The sequence below is a fragment of the Capricornis sumatraensis genome, chromosome 15 (assembly GCF_032405125.1).
Source record: "Capricornis sumatraensis isolate serow.1 chromosome 15, serow.2, whole genome shotgun sequence".
Taxonomy (NCBI): Eukaryota; Metazoa; Chordata; class Mammalia; order Artiodactyla; family Bovidae; genus Capricornis; species Capricornis sumatraensis.
The window spans coordinates 77,569,558-77,592,715 of record NC_091083.1 but is presented as its reverse complement, the minus strand read 5'-3'; the positions used below and the strand labels follow the sequence as shown (position 1 = coordinate 77,592,715).

At 46.7% G+C, this 23,158-nt stretch overlaps 1 protein-coding gene across 1 annotated transcript; it reads right to left on the bottom strand.

Moving 5' to 3' along the window:
- Positions 1 to 11,964: 11,964 nt before the first annotated feature.
- On the bottom strand, positions 11,965 to 22,246 carry LOC138091192 (pancreatic trypsin inhibitor-like). Its single transcript, XM_068986829.1, has 4 exons — positions 22,153 to 22,246; positions 12,886 to 13,077; positions 12,548 to 12,645; positions 11,965 to 11,985 (listed from the first exon to the last, which is right to left on the bottom strand). The coding sequence occupies exons 1-4, from the start codon at positions 22,244 to 22,246 to the stop codon at positions 11,965 to 11,967; spliced, it is 405 nt and encodes a 134-aa protein (XP_068842930.1).
- Positions 22,247 to 23,158: the final 912 nt, after the last annotated feature.

Sequence of the window (23,158 nt, the reverse complement as noted above, 5' to 3'; positions counted from 1 at the left end):
AAAGGGAAAACTAAGGTCCAAAATTCAGCTTCTCTGTATACTGGTGCCGAATTGATTCTTGGAGACAGAGTTTTGGGTGAAGTAGAAAAGAACAGCTTTTTTACTTTGCCAGGCAAACGGGGCCACAGCAATTGAACACCCTCAAAAGCATGTGTCCCAACTTGGAGAAGATAGTGAGAAGTTTTACAGTGATTGTGCAAAGAGGACATGATCAGCTCATTGATAGTCTTCTGATGGGTTGGTGGTGATGTAGTAGGAGTCAGCATCATCAACCTGCAGGCAGGTCCAATGGGCCTGGGGTCTACATGCTTGTGGGCAGATTACCATCATTAATCGTTAACTTCTCCCACCTGGAAGGGGTTTCAATGCCCGCAAAATAGCACAAAAATATTGTTGTATGTATCTGTTAATGGGAAAGCAGAACCTTGCCCCAAAACTGTTCTTGACTATTTCTCCCTTGTCTCCTATCCCCTTCCTTCCCTAACTAACAATTGCTTGAATCTGCTGACTGGACCTCAGGGAAGGTCATGGAGGCTGAATGAAGGCTGTTTTCTATAATCAAAGAAATGCAAGACACAGAAAGGCCTTGTGCCCAGGAGCCCCACAGGGCCCTGCTCTGTACCAACAGCATAAACCAGAGGTTGCAAATCTGGATAGAATATTATATTGTGAGCCCACACAGTACATTTTAAGTGTTTGAATTAGTCGTCAAATTTAAGAGTGAGAAATTTCACATAAAAGTAAAATTCTAGTATCTTTCAGTAAAAGGAAATGGTCTGGGAACACAGTGGCAACCATCAGCTAGAACACTGGGCCTTAAACCTGAGCAAGCATCGGGATCACTTAGACCTTGTTCAAACACAGATTTAAGATATCTACCTCCAGGGTTTTGAATCAGTAGGACTCGGGAGAAGTCTGAGAATCTGCATCTGAGGGTTTCCAGGGATGCTGATGGTGCTGTTCAAGGGACCACACTTTCAAAGCCGTGGGCTAAGCTAAGGGGACTGCTCTCTTCCCTGGAGGGGGGTGTTCTCTCCAGTTTCCATAACCCCCGGCATTCATTACTGTCCCCCTGCCTCCACCCCAACTCCAAATACTTCTGTCCTCATTATTCACCTGGCCTGGAGGGCATTTAAAAGTGTGGCTTGTTGGGTGAGCTCACAGTAAGTGTTCGGGAAAAGGTAGCTTGTTCTTATTTAACAAGGTTGAAATGGGAGGTGATATGAGTCAGCTGCAGACTTGCCGACTCTAAGATGACTGTAAACAAATGAACTTTAGGTATCTGAGACGTTACCAGGAAGGAACAGGGTACCTTTAACCATACAATGGCTCTTTGTCCTCTTGGACCCATTCAAACTTCCTAACTCAGAGGAAACCTCTCTTTCTGAGTGTATTGGCTATTTTGCTGTTTTGTCACCTAGCATCCCTTTGTCCTTTTACTGATAACACTAGCCTGATTTTGGACTTGCCTGGTGGTACAGTGGGTAAGAATCTGCCTGCCAATGCAGGGGCCATGGGTTCCATCCCTGGTCCTGGAAGATTCCACACGCCATAGAGCTACTGAAGCCCCCCTGTGCTAGGGCCTGTGAGCCGCAATTACTGAGCCTGTGCCCCACAACAAGAGAGGCCCTGCAATGGGAAGCCTGTGAAATGCAACGAAGAGTAACCCCATCTTACTGCATCTAGAGAAAGACTGAGAGCAGCAACAAGACCTAGAACAACCAGAATTAAACAAAGAAATAAATAATTTTTAAAAAGGTAGCCTGATTTTTGTTTGAGGGAACAATCCTTCCTCTGCCCCAGGTGGGCCAGGCAGACTGAGGGGCTTGTCAATCAGAGTTCTTGATTTTATCCCCAGACCAAGAGTGGCCAAACAGATGCTCTCCTTGGAATTTTAATGTTGACCAATGAATGCTTCCCTGGTGGTTAAGAGGGGAAAGAATCTGCCTGCAATGCTGGAGACCTTTGCTCCATCCCTGAGTCAGGAAGATCCCCTGCAGAAGGGACTGGCTACCCACTCCAGTATTCTTGCCTGAAGAATTCTATAGACAGAGGACCCTGGCGGCCTACAGTCCCCACAGTCACAAAGAATTGGACATGACTGACTGACTAACAGTTTCACTTCTTAATGAATGACAAAAATCCTAAAAATGTATGGTATTCATTCAAAAGCAGCCTGAGAAGACCTTGATTCTCTTGTTTCCCATCCTTTCCAAGCAGAATTCTTTTTAGCATTTTCTTCAGTTCCAAGACTGAATTACATCAGCTAGCACTATTGGTTGCCAGCCAAAGAATCCAATGGGATGTAACTTAAAGGTACAGTCAGGAAGAGAAAATAGATGCCCTCTACGTCCCCACATCATTCTCACCAATTCCTCCTCTTCTTGCAGTAGCCAGAGTCAGTTTCTCTTGCTTACAACCAGGGAGATTTGATGCCCTTACTGGTCACCAGCAATTTCCTCATTTCCAAATCCAATGGGCTTTTCTCAGGCCTCAGTCCAGTTCAGTTCAGTCACTCAGCCGTGTCACTGTTGACCAAAGAAGTAGGTTCTGTTATTACGGCTCCCGTTGTGCAGAGGATCAGATGAGGACAGAAGTGAGCTGACCACACAGCTAGAAAGTTGGCAGAGCCAGAGGCTGAAGCCGTAGAGTCTCGTCTGAGTTTTTGATCACCCTGTATTCTATCCCTAACCAGCATTTTCTGATCAAGTGGTTGGATGAATCAATGTCTACCCAATAACGTTCTACAGGTGCCATGAGGTGTCTGAGGTTTTGATCACCCTGTATTCTATCCCTACACAGCATTTTCAGATCAAGTGGTTGGATGAATCAATGTCTACACAATAACGTTCTACAGGTGCCATGGACTCCACATTGACCAAGCTGAACTCTTTGTCCTTCCCCCAGACTCGTTCCCCTCCCTTCTCCCAGGCACCTGACTGCTTTCAATGCTTCTTCCCTTTCCTCACTCCGAACAGTCTCCTGCAAAGCCTGTTGGTTGCCCCTCTTCGCTGTCTCCTCTGTAGCCACTGCTCTCTGCTGCATCCAGGCCACTCCCATCTCCCCTCTGGACAGTTGTCACTGAAACAGGAGGGAAGGGGCAGAATGATATAGCCATGTGTCATTTTGAGAGAATGACATAGCCATAGGACATGACAAAACCTGGTTAGAATCAACTAGGACCAACATGCCAGAAGATTCTACTTCCAGTAGACCTTGAGCCTCACTATATGCTGGTGGTAACACATTAGCTGACATAGCCCCGCAACAGTTCTGAGGCCAACCATCAAAGATAAAAAAGTGGATGGTGGCCCAATTTCTGGAAATCTCCGCCCCTTCCCCAAAATAGTTGGAATAATCCTCCCACTTATTAGCCTATGAAATTACCCAGCCCATGAAAACTAATCATCCCATATTTGGGGGCCCCTCATCTTCTGAGATGGCCCATAATCTGTCAGTGGAGTGTGTTTCTTCCAAGACCATTCTCATCTTTTGATATGGACCATATTCTGTCTATGGAATGTATATCTGTCTAAATAAATAAGTTCATTTCTTAATCACTTTGTCTCTCAGTGAATTCTTTATGCAATGAGACTTAAAGAAGCTGAGCTTCATTAAGGTCCCAGAACAGGTGTGTGACCTCAGTTAAAAGACCATGGTTCAAGTCCCAGCCTGGGTTGTATGGTTTCATCATGACTCCCCTGCCTTTGCACCCACCCCCACCCCTGCCACCCCCCTCTCCATCCTCTGCCAGGTTCTTCTAAGCTGAGCAGGTCCTTCTTCTGACCTCAGATAAACCCCCGAACTCTTAACTCATCTCACAAGTTTCCTCAAGTCTGGTTCCCACTTCCGTACCCAGCGCTACCTCCTCCCATCCTCCCACTCATTCTCACATACTTCCTTCTCCATCTCTTGCATTTTCATCTGCCGAGAACCCTTTCCCCACCTTCTTCTCAGGGACTCTAGCTCATCTCTCAGGTCTCAACTGAAAGTTCACTTCCTCAGGGCATCCCTCCAACCAGCTCCCACCACCTCCATTCCCTGTGAACGCTCCCTTCACACCCTGTGCATTGTATTTCTTAGTAATCACTTGTTCAATATCTCCTGGAATTTTCTGCTAGAAAATGGACTGTAAGACTATAACAGAGCAGAGACCATGTCTTTCCTGTGTACATCACAGCTGAGTAAATATTTTTTAAAATAATTATTTGTATTAACTGCTGACTTATAAACCCACTTTATGCACACACACACACACACACACACACACGTACCCAAAGAGTTGAATTTCCCTCCTAATAGTAGGGAGGGTTTGTTTGGATCCAGGAGGCAGCCACTGTGGGCAGAGAGGGCCTTCCTTAAAGAGCAGTTCCTAATGACTGGTTTCTTGGGGCTTTAATTGAAAGGAGAACCAGCAGAAAGTCAAAAGTTTCCCCCTATATTTTTGAGAGACCAGAGGGTCAAATATTTTTGCATGGGATGGGTGTGAGAGTGGATCCGGGTGAGACTTATTACCGAAGCCAGAGGGAATTAGATTCAGTGTGAAGAAGAATGGGACAAATTTGGAAGAGGACTTTGACATTCCTTAAACAATGGGGAAATTCCTGATAGTGGACTTCTAGAAGGTGACGCTACCAAAGAAAAATGCTCTTTGTTACTTTCTTTAATGCAGTTGATAGCACACTTAAAAAGCAGTCAGGAGCCAAAAAACCCCTAAAACTAGATACTGTTGTTTAGTTGCTAGGTTGTGTCCGATTGTCGGCAACCCCATGGACTGTAGCCCACCAGCCTGCTCTGCCCATGAGATTTCCCAGGCAAGAATACGGCATGGGTTGCCATCTCCTTCTTCTGGGGATCTTCCTGAGCCAGGGATTGAACCTGTGTCTCCAGGGAAGCCCAAAACTCTATGTGTTTCTAGCCAACTGGTTTTGGTCTGTGGTGTTCAAAGCACTTCAGCATTGTAATCTGTTAGTCCTCAAAAATACCCAAAGGAGAGGATTTCTTTCTTCCCCTATTAAAAAAATATATTTATTTATTTGGCTGTGCCAGGTCTTAGTTGCACCATGTGGGATCTTCAGTCTTCCTTGAGGCATGCAAGATCTTTAGTTTTGGTGTGTGAACTCTTGGTTGGGCATGTGGGATCTAGTTCCCTGGCCAGGGATCGAACTTGGGCCCCCTATACTGGGAGTGTGCAGTCCCAGCCACTAGACCCCCAGGCAAGTCAGAGGAGTGGATTTCCTAAGGCAAGTGCAATCACCCCATTTTTCATAGAAAGAAACTGTGGTTCAGAGTGGTGAAGGGACTTGCCCAAGGTCATACAGCAATACCCAGAGCTACTGAAGTCAATTTCTTCTATTTACAACCAGGTAGTTTTCCATTATACTGCTATTAACTAATACTTATTAATTATAATTAAATAACTTATCTATTGAGCTTCTCAGATGGCTCAGTGGTAAGGAATCCACATGCCAATGCAGGAGCTGCAGGAGACTCAGGTTTGATTTCTGGGTCAGGAGAATCCCCTGCAGGAGGAAATGGCAACCAACTCCAGTATTCTGGCCTGGAGAATCCCATGGACAGAGGAGCCTGGTGACCTACAGTACATGGTGTCACAGAGAGTCGGACACAACTGAGTGAGTATGCACACACAGAGCTTCTTTCTTAATAGTATTTCTTAATAGTATTTCTATTACTCTTACTGGAGCTGCCATTCATTGAGGGGTACTCTGCCAGGCACTTATCCAAGCATTTTACTAATATTATATCCTTAATTCTCACCTTAATTCCATGAGAAGTTATGAGAAAGAGAAAAGTGGCCCCTGAAATCTGAAAGCCACCTTGGCACTCACAGTTGGCTTTATGTTCTCTTGCTGAACATATGTATTTCACAGAATTTTCACATCAGACAAGACCATTTTGTGTTCATGATGCATCAAGACAATAGTAGGATACTCTGTAGTCGAGTTTGAACATAGGCAAAATAAGCTAAATTATCCTGTTATCCTAAATGATAACATATCCTAAAATGAGTGGTGCTGATGCTGCTTTACCAAGTACAGCTCTAAGCTCTATCTAGTCTTCCCTTCTTGAAGGTTAAGACAGTCAGTCAGAGAACTGCTCACTTCCCGACAGCATGCAGGTCAGAGCAAAGCCAGCTTCCTGAATCCTGAAGCTAACCGTACCACATCCTGTAAAGTTCTTTCTAACATCTTATTGGAAAGCCATATCGTTCCTCAAGGGAGGTGTTCTGTGAGGTGCTGCTGTGAGTAATAAACCCAACTTGTTCAGCTAGGAACAGGAGTGTTTCCAGTGGTCTATGGCTGAGAACATGAACAAGTACAAGCATTATCCTTATTTTATAATTGAAGAAAGTAAAACTCAGAGATTTGAGGAATAGTCCCAAGACTATAAGGTAGTGAGTAACAGAATCACAGAAGTCTAACCAAAATGATCACATGGATCACAGCCTTGTGTAACTCAATGAAGCTATGAGCCATGCCGTGTGGGGCCACCCAAGATGGAAGGGTCTTCTTCTCTCTTTTCCTTTATTTAATTATCTGTGGTATTTAGAGCCTGGATGCCTCAGTTACTTCATCTGTAGTGAGGCAGTTAAGCTCTGCTCTCCGAAGATCCATCCATCGTACGTTTTCTCAGAGACAGGGGAGTGAAAAATGTCAAAATGGTTCTACCTGGGAGAGCAGGGCTCTCCCTTTGACTGGGGACAGTGGATTCTGAACATATTCCCATAATGCTATGCAGCTGAGAAGATCAAATAATGAACTTGAAGTATGATGTGTCCTGGAGAATACCTCCATGAGCTTTGGAGTCCTGCCCTCATCTACGTCCCACCCCTTCCTCTTTTTAAATAATATTTATCATTTATTTTTGGCTGCTTTGGGTCTTAGTTGTGGCATGCTCTGTACGGTGAGGCTGAGGCCCAGTTGCCCTGCGGCATATGGCATCTTAGTTTCCTGATTAGGGATGGAACCCAGGTCCCCTGCATTGGATGGCAGATTCTTAACCACTGGGCCACCAGGGAATTCTGCTACCCTCTCCTCTCAGTCACCGTCATTTGGTTCACAGCCTCTGATTATCATTGCTCTTGACCTACTAGGGAAAGCAAAACAGAAGCGTGACCTGGGTGCTGACCATTCTTATTCTTACACCAACTTCCCTCTTCCAGTTCAGTGAAGGGGTACCTCCTGAGGGTGGCAACCATCTTATCAGCCTCTGCATAAACTTTGGAAGCTGAACCAAAGGGATGTCCACATCTTTGAGGCCTGAGAATCTGAAAGCTGGCAGAGGGGACTTAGCAAATGTTGCAAGAGAACCTAAAAGACACTTTGGGAGAGATGGGGGTACTTCCCTGATTGCCATCTCCCAGTGTCTCTAGGAATGTCTTAGGACAAAGACAGCAGAATTGGCCCATAGGTTTCTTAGGAGCAGAGTAAGGACCAATGTGAAAGTCAGGGCCCGACGGGAGGGGTACTCTTACTGGTTCACTGGGACAAAAGACTTTGTATGGATGAAAGCCACCAGCTGGCACCTGCTGCCCAAGGACGTGTGCTCCCCATAGAAGGAGGTATAGAAACTGAGGCTGGTTGAGTATCTGAAAGCTAAATATCCCACCATTTAATTTTTAAGATGACTTCTTCAATTTTGCATCCACCACCAAATCCTTCATTCCAGCATCCACTCACCTATGTCACTCAGCTCTGATGGGTCTGTTTCTTAGAGATGCTAAAGGCGGCTGCCTCACTCCCCCAGGAGCAGGGACTAGCAGGAGGAAGCTGGTAACTCAAGCTCTGGGACAAGGGCTCTCACGCACAAGGTGTTTCCCTCACATCTCCTAGGTATTTCCTCTTCCTCTGTCTCTTCTGAGGGGACTCCCAGATCCGTCTGTATTCAGGGTTGAGCGGACTTTGATGAACAGGTTGGGGTCTCCCTTGTGATGCTCAAAGGCTACGTGGAAACTGATACAGACTCAACTTGGGATCTGGATGGAAGCTGAATCTTGGCGCTCAGCTCCACGTCTTTGTCTTACCTCTTCTCTCCACCTGGTAGAATCCAGTTCACCTTTTCACACTCAGCTCAAACCTTGCCTCTTCTGGGAGGCTGGCCTTGACCTTTTCAGGTGACAGCTAGGGTTTGTCTTCAGCTCCCACAGCATGCATGTTTCTGAAATTATGTCTGCTTGCCAGGCTGGGTGGGGAGACCTTCGCAGGTAAAGCCAGTCCTGGTCTAGAGGTGTCCAAAGTGGGATGCACCAGGGGACAGGAGAAAACATCTACAAACTTCTGCTTCCTTTTCTCTAGCCTGCACTGTGCTGGGCTTAGTCACTCAGTTGTGTCTGACTCTTTGCAACCCCATGGACTGTAGCCTGCCAGGCTCCTTTGTCAGTGGGGATTCTCTAGGTAAGAATACTGGAGTGGGTTGCCATGCCCTCCTCTAGGGGATCTTCCCGACCTAGGGATTAAACCCAGGTCTCTAGCATTGCAGGTGGATTCTTTATCATCTTAGCCACCAGGGAAGCCCATGCTGGAGTGGGTAGCTTAGCCCTTCTCCAGGGGATCTTCCGACCCAGGAATCGAACCGGGGTCTCCTGCATTGCAGGCGGATTCTTTACCAGCTGAGCTACCAGGGAAGCTCTTTCTCTTGCTTATTCTTTATTAAATATATATTATTGACTACTTCAAGTGTGCATACTAGTACAACAATGTGCATATGAGTATATGCACAAATACATATTCAAAATACTTACTGGTGTGAATGAGAGCAATCACATTCTCTCATTTGGAAGCTACTGTCTTGGTCATTTCTATCTCCCTGCTTCCTATCACAGAACAAGCACTAAATGCAAGATAGAGTGATGAATGATTGAAAGAATGAGTGATGTTGCCTGAGTTTAGTCTATTATAATGTCTCATAGCTGGTAGCTGGGTGTCACCTGGCAAGATATTCCCCTTTCTTTGGCTCTAAATTCGTCACATATGAAATAAGGACTCTGAATCAGCTTCAATTCCACATGCCTTCCAACATGAATATTCCTAGGTGAGGTCAGAGTCATTTCTTTTCCAGTGGTTCAGTTTAGTTCAGTCGCTCAGTCGTGTCTGACTCTTTGTGACCCCATGGACTGCAGCACGCCAGGCCTCCCTGTCCATCATCAACTCCCGGAGTCCACCCAAACCCATGTCCATTGAGTCGGTGATGACATCCAACCATCTCATCCTCTGTCGCCCCTTCTCCTCCTGCCCTCAATCTTTCCCAGCATCAGGGTCTTTTCCAATGAGTCAGCTATTCGCATCAGATGACCGAAGTATTGGAGTTTTAGCTTCAACATCAGTCCTTCCAATGCTCAGGACTGATCTCCTTTATGATGGACTGGTTGGATCTCCTTGCAGTCCAAGGGACTCTCAAGAGTCTTCTCCAACACCACAGTTCAAAGCTTCAATTCTTCAGTGCTCAGCTTTCCTTATAGTCCAGCTCTCACATCCATACATGACCACTGGAAAAACCATAGCCTTGACTAGACGGACCTTTGTTAGCAAAGTAATGTCTCTGCTTTTGAATATGCTATCTAGGTTGGTCATAACTTTCCTTCCAAGGAGTAAGCGTCTTTTAATTTCATGGCTGCAATCACCATCTGCAGTAATTCTGAAGCCCAGAAAAATAAAGTCAGCCACTGTTTCCCCGTCTATTTGCCATGAAGTGATGGGACTGGGTGCTATAATCTTAGTTTTCTGAATGTTGAGCTTTTAAGCCAACTTTTTCACTCTCCTCTTTCACTTTCATCAAGAGGCTTTTTAGTTCCTCTTCACTTTCTGCCATTAGAGTGGTGTCATTTGCATATCTGAGGTTATTGATATTTCTCCCGGCAATCTTGATTCCAGCTTGTGCTTCTTCCAGCCCAGTGTTTCTCATGATGTACTCTGCATATAAGTTAAATAAGCAGGATGACAGTATACAGCCTTGACGTCCTCCTTTTCCTATTTGGAACCAGTCTGTTGTTCCATGTCCAGTTCTAACTGTTGTTTCCTGACCTGCATACAGGTTTCTCAAGAGGCAGGTCAGGTGGTCTGGTGTTCCCACCTCTTTCAGAATTTTTCACAGTTTATTGTGACCCACACAGTCAAAGGCTTTGGCAGAGTCAATAAAGCAGAAATAGATGTTTTTCTGGAACTCTCTTGTTTTTTTTCCCATATAATTTAGTTGATAATTATCCTAACAGATGTTTACATTGCATTAATTACATGCCAGGCTCTCGGATCTTAGGGCTCAGCATGTCCTAATTCACTTTCCTCACAACAACCCCAGGTAGGAAGAAGACAAGTGCAAAGATGTTAAGTAAATTATTCAAAGCCACATAGTGAGGTAGAAGTGTGCCCGCGGACTACTACCACCTTCGGCGTTGCTGGCTGGCTTCCAACTGCCAGTATCTACAGCTCTTTGCCTGAAGGATTTCTTGGGGCCACACAAGAAGCCTGTGCACCGAGGGAGTCAGAAGTCCCCAGTCACTGAGTGACAGGGAGTTGGTAACTGCCCTTTAACCTCTTGGGGGAGGCAACTACAAGGAAGGTGCTGTACCCCACCTGGCCCCTCCCACATGGGATGGAGGGCATCACTACCAGTGCCAGCGGGCTTGCTCCTCCATGTTTGTTGGCCACCTTTCCTGCCCTTTCACGTACCCAATAAACTATATTCCCTTTGCTTCAGTTCAGTTCAGTTCAGTTCTGTCGCTCAGTCGTGTCCGACTCTTTGTGACCCCATGAATCGCAGCACGCCAGGCCTCCCTGTCCATCACCATCTCCCGGAGTTCACTCAGATTCACGTCCATCGAGTAAGTGATGCCATCCAGCCATCTCATCCTGGGTCGTCCCTTTCTCCTCCTGCCCCCAATCTCTCCCAGCATCAGAGTCTTTTCCAATGAGTCAAGGGAATCCCAAATTATAACAAACCCAGGCTCTGGATCTTTACAGACTGACTGGGGAGTTGGGCTCTTAACTCTTTCTCCTTGCAAAGGACAAAAGCTTTGGGACAGTCAGCTAGGTGGTCATGGTTAGGGTTCTGCTGCTCTGTCCCCACCAATAAAGAGATGTTGGAGTCCTAAGCCCCAGGAACTCAGAATGTGAGCTTGTTTGGAAACAGGGTCTCTAGCATGGGGATTAAGTTAAGTGTTCCTTAGGATGGGCCCAAATCCAGTATGACTGGTGTCCTGACAAAAAGGGCAGATTAGGTGACAGACAGGGAGAATGCCATGTGAAGACTGGACTCATGCTGCAGCAAGCCAGGCCTTCCAGGAGCTGAGAGAGAGGTCTGGAATGGATCAGGGCCTTTCAAGGAAGCATGGCCCTGCTGACTCCTTGATCTCAGACTTCTAGCTTCCAGAAGTGAGAGAGAATAAATATTTGGTTTTCAGGGAATTTCTTGGCTGTCCAGTGGTTAGGAATCCAGGCTTCCACTGCAGGGCACAGTTTGACCCCCTGGTCAGGGAACTAAGATCCTGAAAGCTGCATGGTGCGGCTAAATAAATATTAAATAAATCACTCAGTTCATAGTGCTTCGTTATAGGAACTCCAGGAAACAAACCCACCAGCCAGCTGACATCTGCATACCCCCGTTTTATCCTCAAAGGATTCTCAGATGATTAAGTGAAATAATGCCAAAAAAATGCTAAGCACAGAGCCTGGCACTGGGCAGGTGCTAAGTGGGTCGATGCTTTTCTTTAGAAGAAATAAAAGTCCCGACCCTGCCACAGGACCTCAGGGGAGGGGTTTCCTTGAGCAAGTGGAGAAGTGAGCCTCACCCACCTTCCTTTCTCCTCCCAAGAGTCCAGGAGGATGACCAGTCCCCAGACTGATCTGGTCCAAAAAGTACACAAATGCTTTCACGGCATGGTATCTGTCACCCAGGTTTTTGTGTTGCTTGGGAGTGGCTATTAAGAGGTAGGTGGGGCTGGAATGGTTCCTACACCTGGTAGGGCCCAGTCTGAGGACAGAAAAAAGGGAGGTGCCTTTCACACCGCGGAACAGTGAGAAGGACCACCGTTTTCATGGACACAGTGGGTTACAGTTCTTGGTTGCAGACAACAGAATCCACTCCTGTTAGTTTAATTAGAAAATGAATTTATTAGATATAAGGCCAGAGGTTGAAGCCACAAACAAATATGCAACATGACTGTGGGGCAAGAGGGCTTCTTTACTGAAAACGCTTCTACCACCATTGATGCTCAGGGCTGGACCAGAAATTCCCCGCTGCCCCTCCAAGGAGAGCAGTGATGTTGGGGAGGGGGGTGAGGGTGAGGTTGCAGCGAAGAGAGAGACAGGGTTCTGCTGAGGAGGGGAGGCTCGAGAAGGAAGCAGAGGAGACTCAAATAGCTCAGAAGCAGCCACAGCCCCGTGTGGGGCCTCCTAGGACTTCAGCATCTCAGGGAGCACAGCTGCCGGATTCTCTGTAAGAAGAAGGAACCTGTTGACTGTCATCACTGAAGCCCCTGACCTTGACAGCGTACACCCTGACAGAGTCTTGACAACCCCAGAAACGAACGGGCGCGGTACTCCTGACACCAGGATGGCCAGGAAGAGAAAAGCCTTTTGCTCAGGAGCACGGTGGACCCACTGGGCAGGGTGGCTGACTCGGCGTTCCCATCTGAGAAAGAGGAGCCTGAGAGTGGCTTCGATTACCTGGAAGGTGATTCTAGGGGTGACCTTCTGGAAAGTTGGCCCCTGGAGAACTCACTCAGTGTGTGGTTTCACAGGACACTGCGGCCACTTCTGCTGGCCAGCAGCGAGGAGGAAAGGCACCGGGCAGGGGTGAACGGTGTGTGGCCCCCGAGCTCCGCCCGCCTCCCCAGCCCTCTCCCTCCCACTCTGCCCGGCCCCGTCTTACACTGTGCCCTGTTGCGGCCCCCACAGGCGCTGATACACTCCTTCTCATTCCGGAAGTTGTTCGGCTTCCTTCTGCATCCGCCGTAAGTAAAGGTCTGGCAGAGCCCGGACACGGCGTTGAAGAAGTACCTGGTGAACGTGGCCCTGCAGGGCCCGGTGTATGGAGGCTGCAGACAGAAGGCAGGGCGCAGGCCTGAGGGGTTGGGAGGGACAACGGGTCAGTTACGAGGATGGCCATCACAGCTGGGGCTACAAGGTCAGCAAATGGAAGCCCCGTGTCTGGAAACAGAATGGTGAGTGGCGGTAGCGATGGTGAGGAAAGCCTGAACTGTGAGCCTCCACTTGAGGACCTGCATTCTGAGGCATTATTATTAATTCTTTTAGGTGTGAAGATGACATGGTGATGGTATTAAAAAAACCCATATACCCTTCATGAAGAATTTATGGATTTATTCGCATGATGCCTTAGATTAGCTTTTTAAAATCCTGGGGGGAAAAAGGTCAAACATAAACAATATTCTCCATATGTTGATAGTTGCTGAAAGTGAACAATGGGTACATAGGGTTTAATTATACTATTTTCTGTACTTTTGAGTAAGGTTGAAAGTTTCCAGTATTTAAAAAAAAAAAGTGGGAAAGTATCATGCTGTAATGGAGAAAGGAATGGAAAAACATATGGTATATTTTTTAAAATGTTTTTTATTTTAATTAATTAATTGACTGAGTCTTTTTCACTGCAAATGAGGGGTGGGGGTTGTGGTGAGAGGGGGTTACTCTCTAGTTGCCTGGACTCAGTAGTTGTGGCCCATGGGACTAGTTGCCCCACAGTGTGTGAAATCCTCTCAGACCAGGGATCAAACCCATGTCCCCTCATTGGACAGGCAGATTCTTAACCACAGGACCACCAGGGAAGTCCTAGAGTGTTTTAACTTTGGCTATCTCGTGGAGATGGGAATACTAGAATTTTGAGGGGATGTGATGCCGTCTAGTCAAGGCTATGGTTTTTCCTGTGGTCATGTATGGATATGAGAGTTGGACTGTGAAGAAGGCTGAGTGCCAAAGAATTGGTGCTTTTGAACTGTGGTGTTGGAGAAGACTCTTGAGAGTCCCTTGGACTGCAAGGAGATCCAACCAATCCACTCTGAAGGAGATCAGCCCTGGAATTTCTTTGGAAGGAATGATGCTAAAGATGAAACTCCAGTACTTTGGCCACCTCATGCAAAGAGTTGACTCATTGGAAAAGACTCTGATGCTGGGAGGGATTGGGGGGCAGGAGGAGAAGGGGACGACAGAGGATGAGATGGCTGGATGGCATCACTGACTCGATGGACGTGAGTCTGAGTGAACTCTGGGAGTTGGTGATGGACAGGGAGGCCTGGCGTGCTGCGATTCATGGGGTCGCAAAGAGTCGGACACAACTGAGTGACTGAACTGAACTGAACTGATGTTGTGATTTATAATATAATTAGAAATATATATTTGGTGCTAGTTCCATCCTAGCACAAAACTCCTAAAACCCTGGGAATTTTCTAAATGAGGAGAGCAATAAAGGTGTCTTCAGTAATGTGAAGAGGGTGACTTTGGAAAGCTCCCAGGTAACCCAAGGATGGGAGCTGGCTGCCAGGGGAAGCAAGTGCCTGATCAGATGGTTGAACTGTCACCTTGACCCTCTGAAGCCCCCACCTCCAGGGAGAAGAGAGTGGGTGGAAGTTTATCAGTCACCAATAGTTCATGATTTAATCAATTGTGACTGTCTGAGGAAAGTGAAAGTGAAGTTACTCAGTCATGTCTGACTCTTTGCGACCCCCTGGACTGTAGCCTACCAGGCTCCTCCATCCGTGGGATTTTCCAGGCAAGAGTACTGGAGTGGGTTGCCATTTCCTTCTCCAGGGATCCCGACCCAGGGATTGAACCTGGGTCTACCCACATTGTAGGGAGACACGTTACCATCTGAGCCAGCAGGGTAAAGCCACGCTTGACCGTCTGAGCCACAGATTGTGTGAGTCATCACACAGTCATCGTGACTGCATGAGGAAGCCTCCAGAAAAAAACACAGAAGGACTGCATCTGAAGAGTTTCCAGGTTGGTAAACAGGAGCAGGTTCAGGGAGTATGGACAACGAGACAGCATGGAAGCTCTGTGCCCTTTCTCCATATCTTGCCTCGTGTAGCCTTTCCATATGGTTGGCCTGAATTATATCCTTTTATGAGAAGCTAGCGTGTGCCTGCGTGCTACGTTGCTTCCGTCGTGTCCGACTCTTTGTGACCCTATGGAGTGTAACCTGCCAAGTTCCTTTGTCCATAGGGTTCTCCAGGCAAGAATACTGGAGTGGGTTGCCAAACCCTTCTCCAGAGGATCTTCCAGATCTAGGGATCGAAGCTGCATCTCCTGGGGCTTCTGCATTGCAGGCAGATTCTTTACCACTGAGCTACGATAAACTGTTACTCTTGTAAGTAAAATGTTTCCCCAAGTCTGTGCTGCTCTAGCAAATTCACTTAACTCCAGGGGCGTCGTGGGAAACTGATATACAGCAGTTGGTAGAAGCATGAGTGACAGGCTGGACCTGTAATTGGAGTCTGAAGATGGGAGGAGACTTGTGGGCCACAGTCATTAACCGGTGGAATCTGACACTATTTCCAGGTTGCTAGCGTCAGAACTGGTATGATGCAGACAGCCAGTCAGTGTTCCCTGAGAACTGGACAATTGGTTAATGGCTTGGGAAAACAAACACACAGTAAGAGAAGGAGTCTTAAAAACTTTCCTTACACATCTTTATATCCTTTAAACAAGTTCCTGTGAGCATGTATTCCTTTTGCAATTATGAAAGAAGACATATTTAAAATAAAATATACCACAATTTTTATAAGTAAGTAATGCTGTACAAGAATATTTATTGACACCAGAAAATGGTTGAAGTGTATCGTGGAGTAAAAGCACTCCATCCAGTGATGTGTTTTGTTAAGAATAAAACTCCTGCCCTGAGGATATGGGTGTCAATCCCTTTTTAGCAACAGATGGCTTCTTTCAAAGGAAAATTGAGAAGAAATCTGGGTTTTGGGTAAAGCCCCATCCTCAGCCCTCTCACCTCCCACCCCTCAGAGTCATTTTCCCACCCCTTCCTATCCCAGTACACCCCAGTCTCAAGCAACATCTAGTGCAAGCCCCTAGACTATATTCTTTAAAGTCTTAGAGGAGCCACTCTTTGGCTATGTGACCTGAGGTGAGACAAGTGACCACTCTGAGCCGCAGCATCGTCATCATCGAAATGAGCATAATAACCCCAACCTCAGGGACTTGTTGAGAGAACTAGCGATGATGCCTGTCAAGTAACTGGTAATCAATCAATCCTCAATAAACACTAGTTATTACAGTAATTGTTAGATGTGCTCATTAAGTTTTAATTTAATTTTCCAGGGCAGCATCCAAACTAAAAATCACTCATGGACACAATTGCCCATTAAAGCCCATTAAGCTTCCCCCATTGATACACAATAGAGAAGTCCCCAGGGACCATCCTGGACACCAACACAGCCAGTTTTCCCAACACTAGGAAACATGATGCTTCTTTTCTGGAGCCTCATATTAAGTAAATACCTTCATTTTAACACCCAAGCATATCAAGAACATATATTTATTCTATGCAGTGTTTTAAAATATGTATTGGTTCAGAAATTGGAAAATTAATATATAGTTTAGACATAAGTTGTCAAAATGTAAACTATCTTGATGAACATTTAAGATGGGAACTCAAAAGTCTCTGAGTTATTAAATATGTTTGTACATCCACAAACTTCTTGATCACTTAAATAAACCATCCAATGAACACGAAAAAGAAAATCCTGTGAAACTCAGACTAAAAAAGATCACATAAATGCCCAGAGAGAAGAGGGAAAGCTCTCATTTATGAGAAAACCTTTGCATCAATTAGAAAGTTGCTTTCTTAAAGACTAAAGAATAGCAATTCTCTATTTAAAAGAAGAGTTGCCTCTTTAAAATAGCAAGTTACATCTGGTAGAAGATAACATTTTCACTTGAAATTAGGAATGAGGTATGTTCAAGTCTCAGTGTAAAACTCTTGGTTCCAGCTGAGCAGGGCCAGGGGTGAAGCAAAGAGGCAGGTCAAGCAAGTGGAGGGTCATGTCCTTTTCATTGAAAACTTTCATATTGCATCAGTGGTGAAGAATCTGCCTGCAGTGCAGGAGCCTAGGGTTTGATTCCTGGGTTGGGAAGATCCCTTGGTGAAGGAAATGGCAACCCACTCCAGTATTCTTGCCTGGGGAAAAAACCCCATGGACAGAGAAACCTTGTGGGCTACAGTCCATGGAGTCACAAAGAGTCGAGCAAGACTGATCGACTCAAGAGCAACATTGCAGTCAGTTATGATCTATCAATCCTGGGCTGAGTGAGTGCCTCACTCACCTCACCCAAATCACAGCCCTGTGGCAGAGGTGGAGCCTGTCCTATCTGGAGGCTGAGGAGCTGAGGAAAGGGAAGGCTGTGCTACCTGCGAGGTAGCTCTGCCTAGATGATGCGAGATGCTAAGTCACTTCAGCTGTGTTTGACTCTTTGTGATCCTATGGACCGTAGCCTGCCCGTCTCCTCTCTGTCCATGGGGTTCTCCAGGCAGTTGTACTGGAGTGGGTAGTCATTTCCTTCTCCAGGGGATCTTCCCAACCCAGGGACTGAATCCGAGTCTCTTACTTCTCCTGCATTGGCAAGTGGGTTCTTTACCGCTGAGCCACTGGGCAAGCCCCAAGCTCTGCCTGAGGCTGCATTGTTCCCTCCTCATCTCTGGATGAACAAGGTTGTGAGTTCATGTACATTAAGACCTCAAAGTAGAAGGATTTATCCCTAATCTTTGGGTTGTGAGATTTGAAATGTTGATTTACCCTTAAAAAAAAAATTAGAGGATAATTACTTAATGCTATTGTGGTGATTTTTGCCATACATCAGCATGACTTGGCCATAGGTATACATATATCCCCTCCCTCTTGAACCCCCTTCCCACCTCCTTCCCCACCCCACCCCTCTAGATTGTTACTGGCTTGGGGGTTCCTTGCATCTTACGTCATACTCCCGCTGGCGATCTTGTTTACATACCGTAATGTGTATGTTTCCATGCTCTTCTCGAACATCATCCCGCCCTCTCCTTCTCCCACTGTGTCCAGAAGTCTGTTCTCTATGTTTGTGTCACCCTTGCTGCCCCACAAATAGGATCGTCAGCACTGTCTTTCTAGATCCCATATATGAGTGTTAATATACGATGTTTGTCTTTCTCTTTCAGACTTCACTCTGTATAATAGGTTCTAGGTTCATCTACCTCATTAGAACTGACTCGTAGGCGTTCCTTTTTACAGCTGAGTAATATTCCATTGTGTATATGTACCACATTTCCTTATCCATTCCTCTGCTGATGGACATCTAAGATGCTTCCATGTCCTTGCTACTATATTTTTCTTTTTTTTCTTTTTATTTTATTTGTCTTTTTCTCACTACTGTATTTATTTGGCCGTGCCAAATCTTTGTTGAGGCACTCGAGATCGTCTCTACTTGCCGCATACGGGATCTAGTTCTTTGATCAGGGGTTGAACTCATGCCCCCTGTTGAAGCCTTAGCCACTGGACCACCAGGGAAGTCCCTTGATTTACCTTTTGATATTTTGATTTTATGTATAAAACTAGTATAATGAACGTTTTTCTAGTATAATGAACATATACTAATGCATTTGTGTATCAGAAAACAGTGAAGATGCTTAATTGTTTAATTGAGGAACAGAATTGTCTTCAACCGGGCAAGCCATTCATGTTATTCAAGGGAACTGGAGTCAACCCAAGAAGTAACTCAGCTACACACTCCTGGCTCACTGGACCGACCACTGCTGCAGCTGCTCACCGGGCCCGTCTCTGCCCTTCGCCCCCTAGAGGCCACTCTGTGCACTGCAGCCGCAGGGATCCAGTCTTAACTTGAGTCCTACCCGTGGCTCCTGTGACCACTCCGAATCTCAGTGGCTCCCCAGCTCTCTCTCAGTCAAATTCTGATTCTTGTAAAACCTTTAGGAGGCTCCTCATGACCTTCCCCCATGGCATCTCTGCCTTATCCCCCTCCTCTCCCCTCTGCTCCACCGATTCAGCTCCAGCCACCCTGGTCCTGGCTGCCGCTCAAACACCTCCTTATCACTGAGGGTTTTGCTAATTGGCCTGCAGAAAGAGCATGGATTCCTTTTCCCCGTCAATCTCTACAATCAAAACACTTGTCATGAACTGCCATAGTATTTCACCTACTCAGCTGTCCGTCTCCTAGAGTGCACTGGATCCGTGCTACATTTTGCTCATAGCTGTGTCCCCACACCAAGAACAATGGTTTGCCGGGCCTTGATAAATATTTGTCAAGTGAATAAATCTCCCACCTCATGCTTCTGCTGGGTGCAGTCATTGAGTAGAATGAATATAATTAAATTCCTGTTAGTGAAATGTCTGAAGCTGAGCAGGAGCTTACGGAGTTCTGGGCTTCTGGGAACAAAAGCCTTTCCAGGCCCCCAGTTTGTTTCTTATTTGCAGGAAAAAGGCTTCAGCCTCCTAGACTTTCTGGAATACCAAAGGGAAGATTCAAGCAATGGCTAATCAAGGAAGGGAGGGGAAGCAGAAACAAAGGAGAAGCAGTCAAGAAACAATAGTGCACAATGGGGCAGGGCAGGGTCGGGTCCAGGCTCCTCCAGAAGAAATATACTTATCAGTATCTTTGAGTTCTTTTGCGACAACTAAATTCCCCACCCCGCTGGAGGAAGGCAACTTCTGGCTGAGCACAAAGTTCTTGGAATACCAACCATGCAGAAGAAAGTCACACAATCACACATCTACAGCTTTCACCCCAAATCTTGCATGTAAAAGCTTCTTTCTGGGGGAGTTAGGGGTTTTTAAGGCCTGAGCCACTCTCGTCTCCTTGCATAGCCTTGCAATAAACCTTTCTCGGCCCCAAACTCAGACTTCTTGGTTTGCTTAGCCTCACTGTGAGTCAGGCACATGGACTTACTCTTGGTAGCAGCACATCTAGAAAACTATGAATCTACTCCAACATCCCGTATCCTGAGACGATGATAAAATAATAGACATGGAATAAAGGGAAGGGCCTTGAGTCATCACAAATATTCTAACAGCCCGAGAGAAGTATAACCTTGTCTCCATAAGCAAAGTCCTGGAAGTGTTGCATTTTTGCAATAATAATGGAGAAATAATATCATTGCTGTTGAAACACTTAATCGTGTCCGAGTCTTTGCCATCCCAGGGACAGTAGCCTGCCAGGCTCTTCTGTTCATGGAATTTTCTGGGCAAGAATACTGGAGTGGGTTGCCATTTCCTCTTCTAGGGGATCTTCCTGACCCAGGGATCGAACTCACATCTCCATGTCTCCTACACTGCAGGTGGATTATTTACAGCTGAGCCACTGGGAAGCCCAATAATATCATTATTTGACCCCTACATATTTTTTTCTTGGGGGTAGGTAGACAAAAATTCTTCAGACTAAGACATCTTGGTGGAAAATGGACATTATCAGGTGTGAAATGTGAAAAAAAAAACCCCTCTATATTCATGACTGATAATTCATTGCAAGAATTTGTTTGGTAGTTTTCCCTTGTACAGGTGAAGAAACTGTAGCAAAGTTACTGACCTCAGGTCGCAGAGCAGGTGAGTGGTAAGGTTGGGTCAATGTACAATCCTGTTACAACCCATGTAAAAACGACTGCCGTCTGCAGGGAATTGTTACAATCTAGGTAACTGGTAAGAGTTTCTGGGAACACTGCCCTCCACTTTTTCTCACCTGTACTTGAGCCTCCTCCCAGCCATCAAAGCCCAGGGATATACGAGTCTGGGTTTCTTCTGTACATCAAACATGGGGTATCTCTTCCAACACCAACCAATTCTCCAGACCAATGCGGTGGCCCCTAAGTCAACTCACTTCAGACTCTAAATCTGCAGAGTTAGCCCCGACTCCACGGGATGAGGGCTCAACCCCACAAGACGGCTCCACTTCAGATGCCAGCTACGTGTCCCTGGGGTCCCACAGACCTCTCAGCCACTGGCTAGAAATTCAGGGGCTGTGTGGCTTCCGCTCTCAAGTTTCAATAATTGACTAGAACGACTCACACAACTCAGGAAAGTCTTTTATTTACTGGATAAAGGATAAAATAAAGGATAAAACTCAGGGGCTTCCCTGGTGGCTGAGTGGTAAAAGAACCCACCCACCAATGCAGGAGACAAGGGTTTGATCCCTTACGTGGGAAGATTCCACGTGCCATGGGGCAGCTAAGCCCGTGTGGCACAGCTCCTGAGCCTGCGTTCTAGAGCCCAGGAGCCACAACTACTGAGCCCGAGCACCCTAACTACTGAGCCCGAGCACCCTAACTACTGAGCCCAAGTCCCTAGAGCCTGTGCTCTGCAACAAGAGAAACCACCGCAGTGAGAAGCCTGCTCTCTGCTATTACAGAAAAGCCCTCTTGAATGTTCCCCACCCAGGAAGCTCTGCAATTCCCAATGTTTAGGGGTTTTTATTCACTGGGTTGGCAAGTGGATCGACTCATTAGCTGTTGGTGACTTGACTTCTATCCCAGTACCCTCCCCTCCCCACAGAAGAGCTGAGGGCAGAAATTTCTAATCTTCAGATCACCTGATGGAAAGTCCTGGAGACCAGTCCCACCCAGAAGCTATTGATAGCTCAGATGGTAAAGCGTCTGTCTATAATGCGGGAGACCTGGGTTTGATCCTTGGGTTGGGAAGGTTTCCTGGAGAAGGAAATGGCAACCCACTCCAGTATTCTTGCCTGGAAAATCCCATGGATGGAGCAGCCTGTTAAGCTACAGTCCATGGGGTTGCAAAGGGTCCGACATGACTGAACAACTTCACTTTCCTTAACATACACAAAGCAGCAAATTCCAAGGGTTTTAGGCAAACTGGACCATAAACCCAGACAAGGGTCAAATAGCGATCTTATTGTTACATGACAGTCAGGACCAGGCAGGGACCAGGAATAGAGAGTCTCAGAGATGGGGCCCCTGATCTGGTAGAGTTATGCAGGATAATTTTTTAAGCTGAAAACATAATGATTTTCTTTTTGAGAGTCATGAAATGTCCCTGGAGTGAAAACTGCCCAGTTTCTCAGGAGAAATCCAGAGAGGGTTGGTAACACTCACCCCATGCCTGTTCCGCAGCCCCTTCCAAGGACTCCCCTTTTCCCTCCTACCTAGTCTGCAGAGGAGACAGGAGCTGGGACTTACCATTGTCCTTGTTGCTGTTGTCACCCTCTGGGGTGCCGGCCACCAGGGTGCCCAGGAGGACCATAAGGGCTGCGGAGAGGCAGAGCTGGCTCATCTTCGTGGCCTTGCAGGAGGGCTCCTGAGGATGCTGGGGGCAGACTGGGCTTTTCACACCCCTGCTGAGGGGTGGGACCAGGCGATGAGCAGGGAAGTGGGGAAAGGGGAGGGGCTAGGGTCAGTCCTCTTCATGCTCGACCTCCCCACCTAACCAGGCTTCTTCCTGCATCTGCTGGGGCCCAATGCCCAGTAACAGCGCTTCTCAGACTTTGCTCCTGCAGCGGGTCTTGTGGAAATAAACACACATTCTGATTGCCCAGGTCTGGGTGAGGCCTGGGAAGCAGCATTCCTAACAGGCTCCCTGTTACAGGTGTGTCCCAGTCCACTTCCTCTCCTATTAAAGGGTCCTCAGAACTGCGCTTTGAAAGCAGGCCTGCAGGAGCACTCACCAGGGCTGCTGGGGAAGGGTAGCAGGCACAAAAAAGCTGCCTTCCCCATCCATCTTGGGAATGTGAAAAAGGAGCCAAGATCAGGAAGGGGTGACTCTCAGAAAACCCCACATTCTCTCCCCCTAACCTGCACACTGGAAGCATTTGCCTTCTGTTGCAAAAAATAAACATGAGTCCCCGCCCACACCCGGAAGATGAAGTGGTCCATTAGATTTCCATGTGCTGGCACCATGCCATGCTGTGTGCACAAGGGTGTAGTCTCCACACGACTATGTCCCCCTCAACCTAGTTACTATCGAGGCCCTTGGGTCTAGATTCAAGTGAATTGCCAGGACTCTCAAAGCAGTGGCAAACGCCCTTGGAAGATGAAAACCTCAATGCTTTTTTTGCTTTAACTTTTAATTTTAAATTGGGGTACAGCTGATTAACAATGTTGTGATAGTTTCAGGTGGACAGTGAAGAGTTTCAGCTGTATATATACATGTATCCATTCTCCCCACAAACTCCCCTCCCATCCAGGC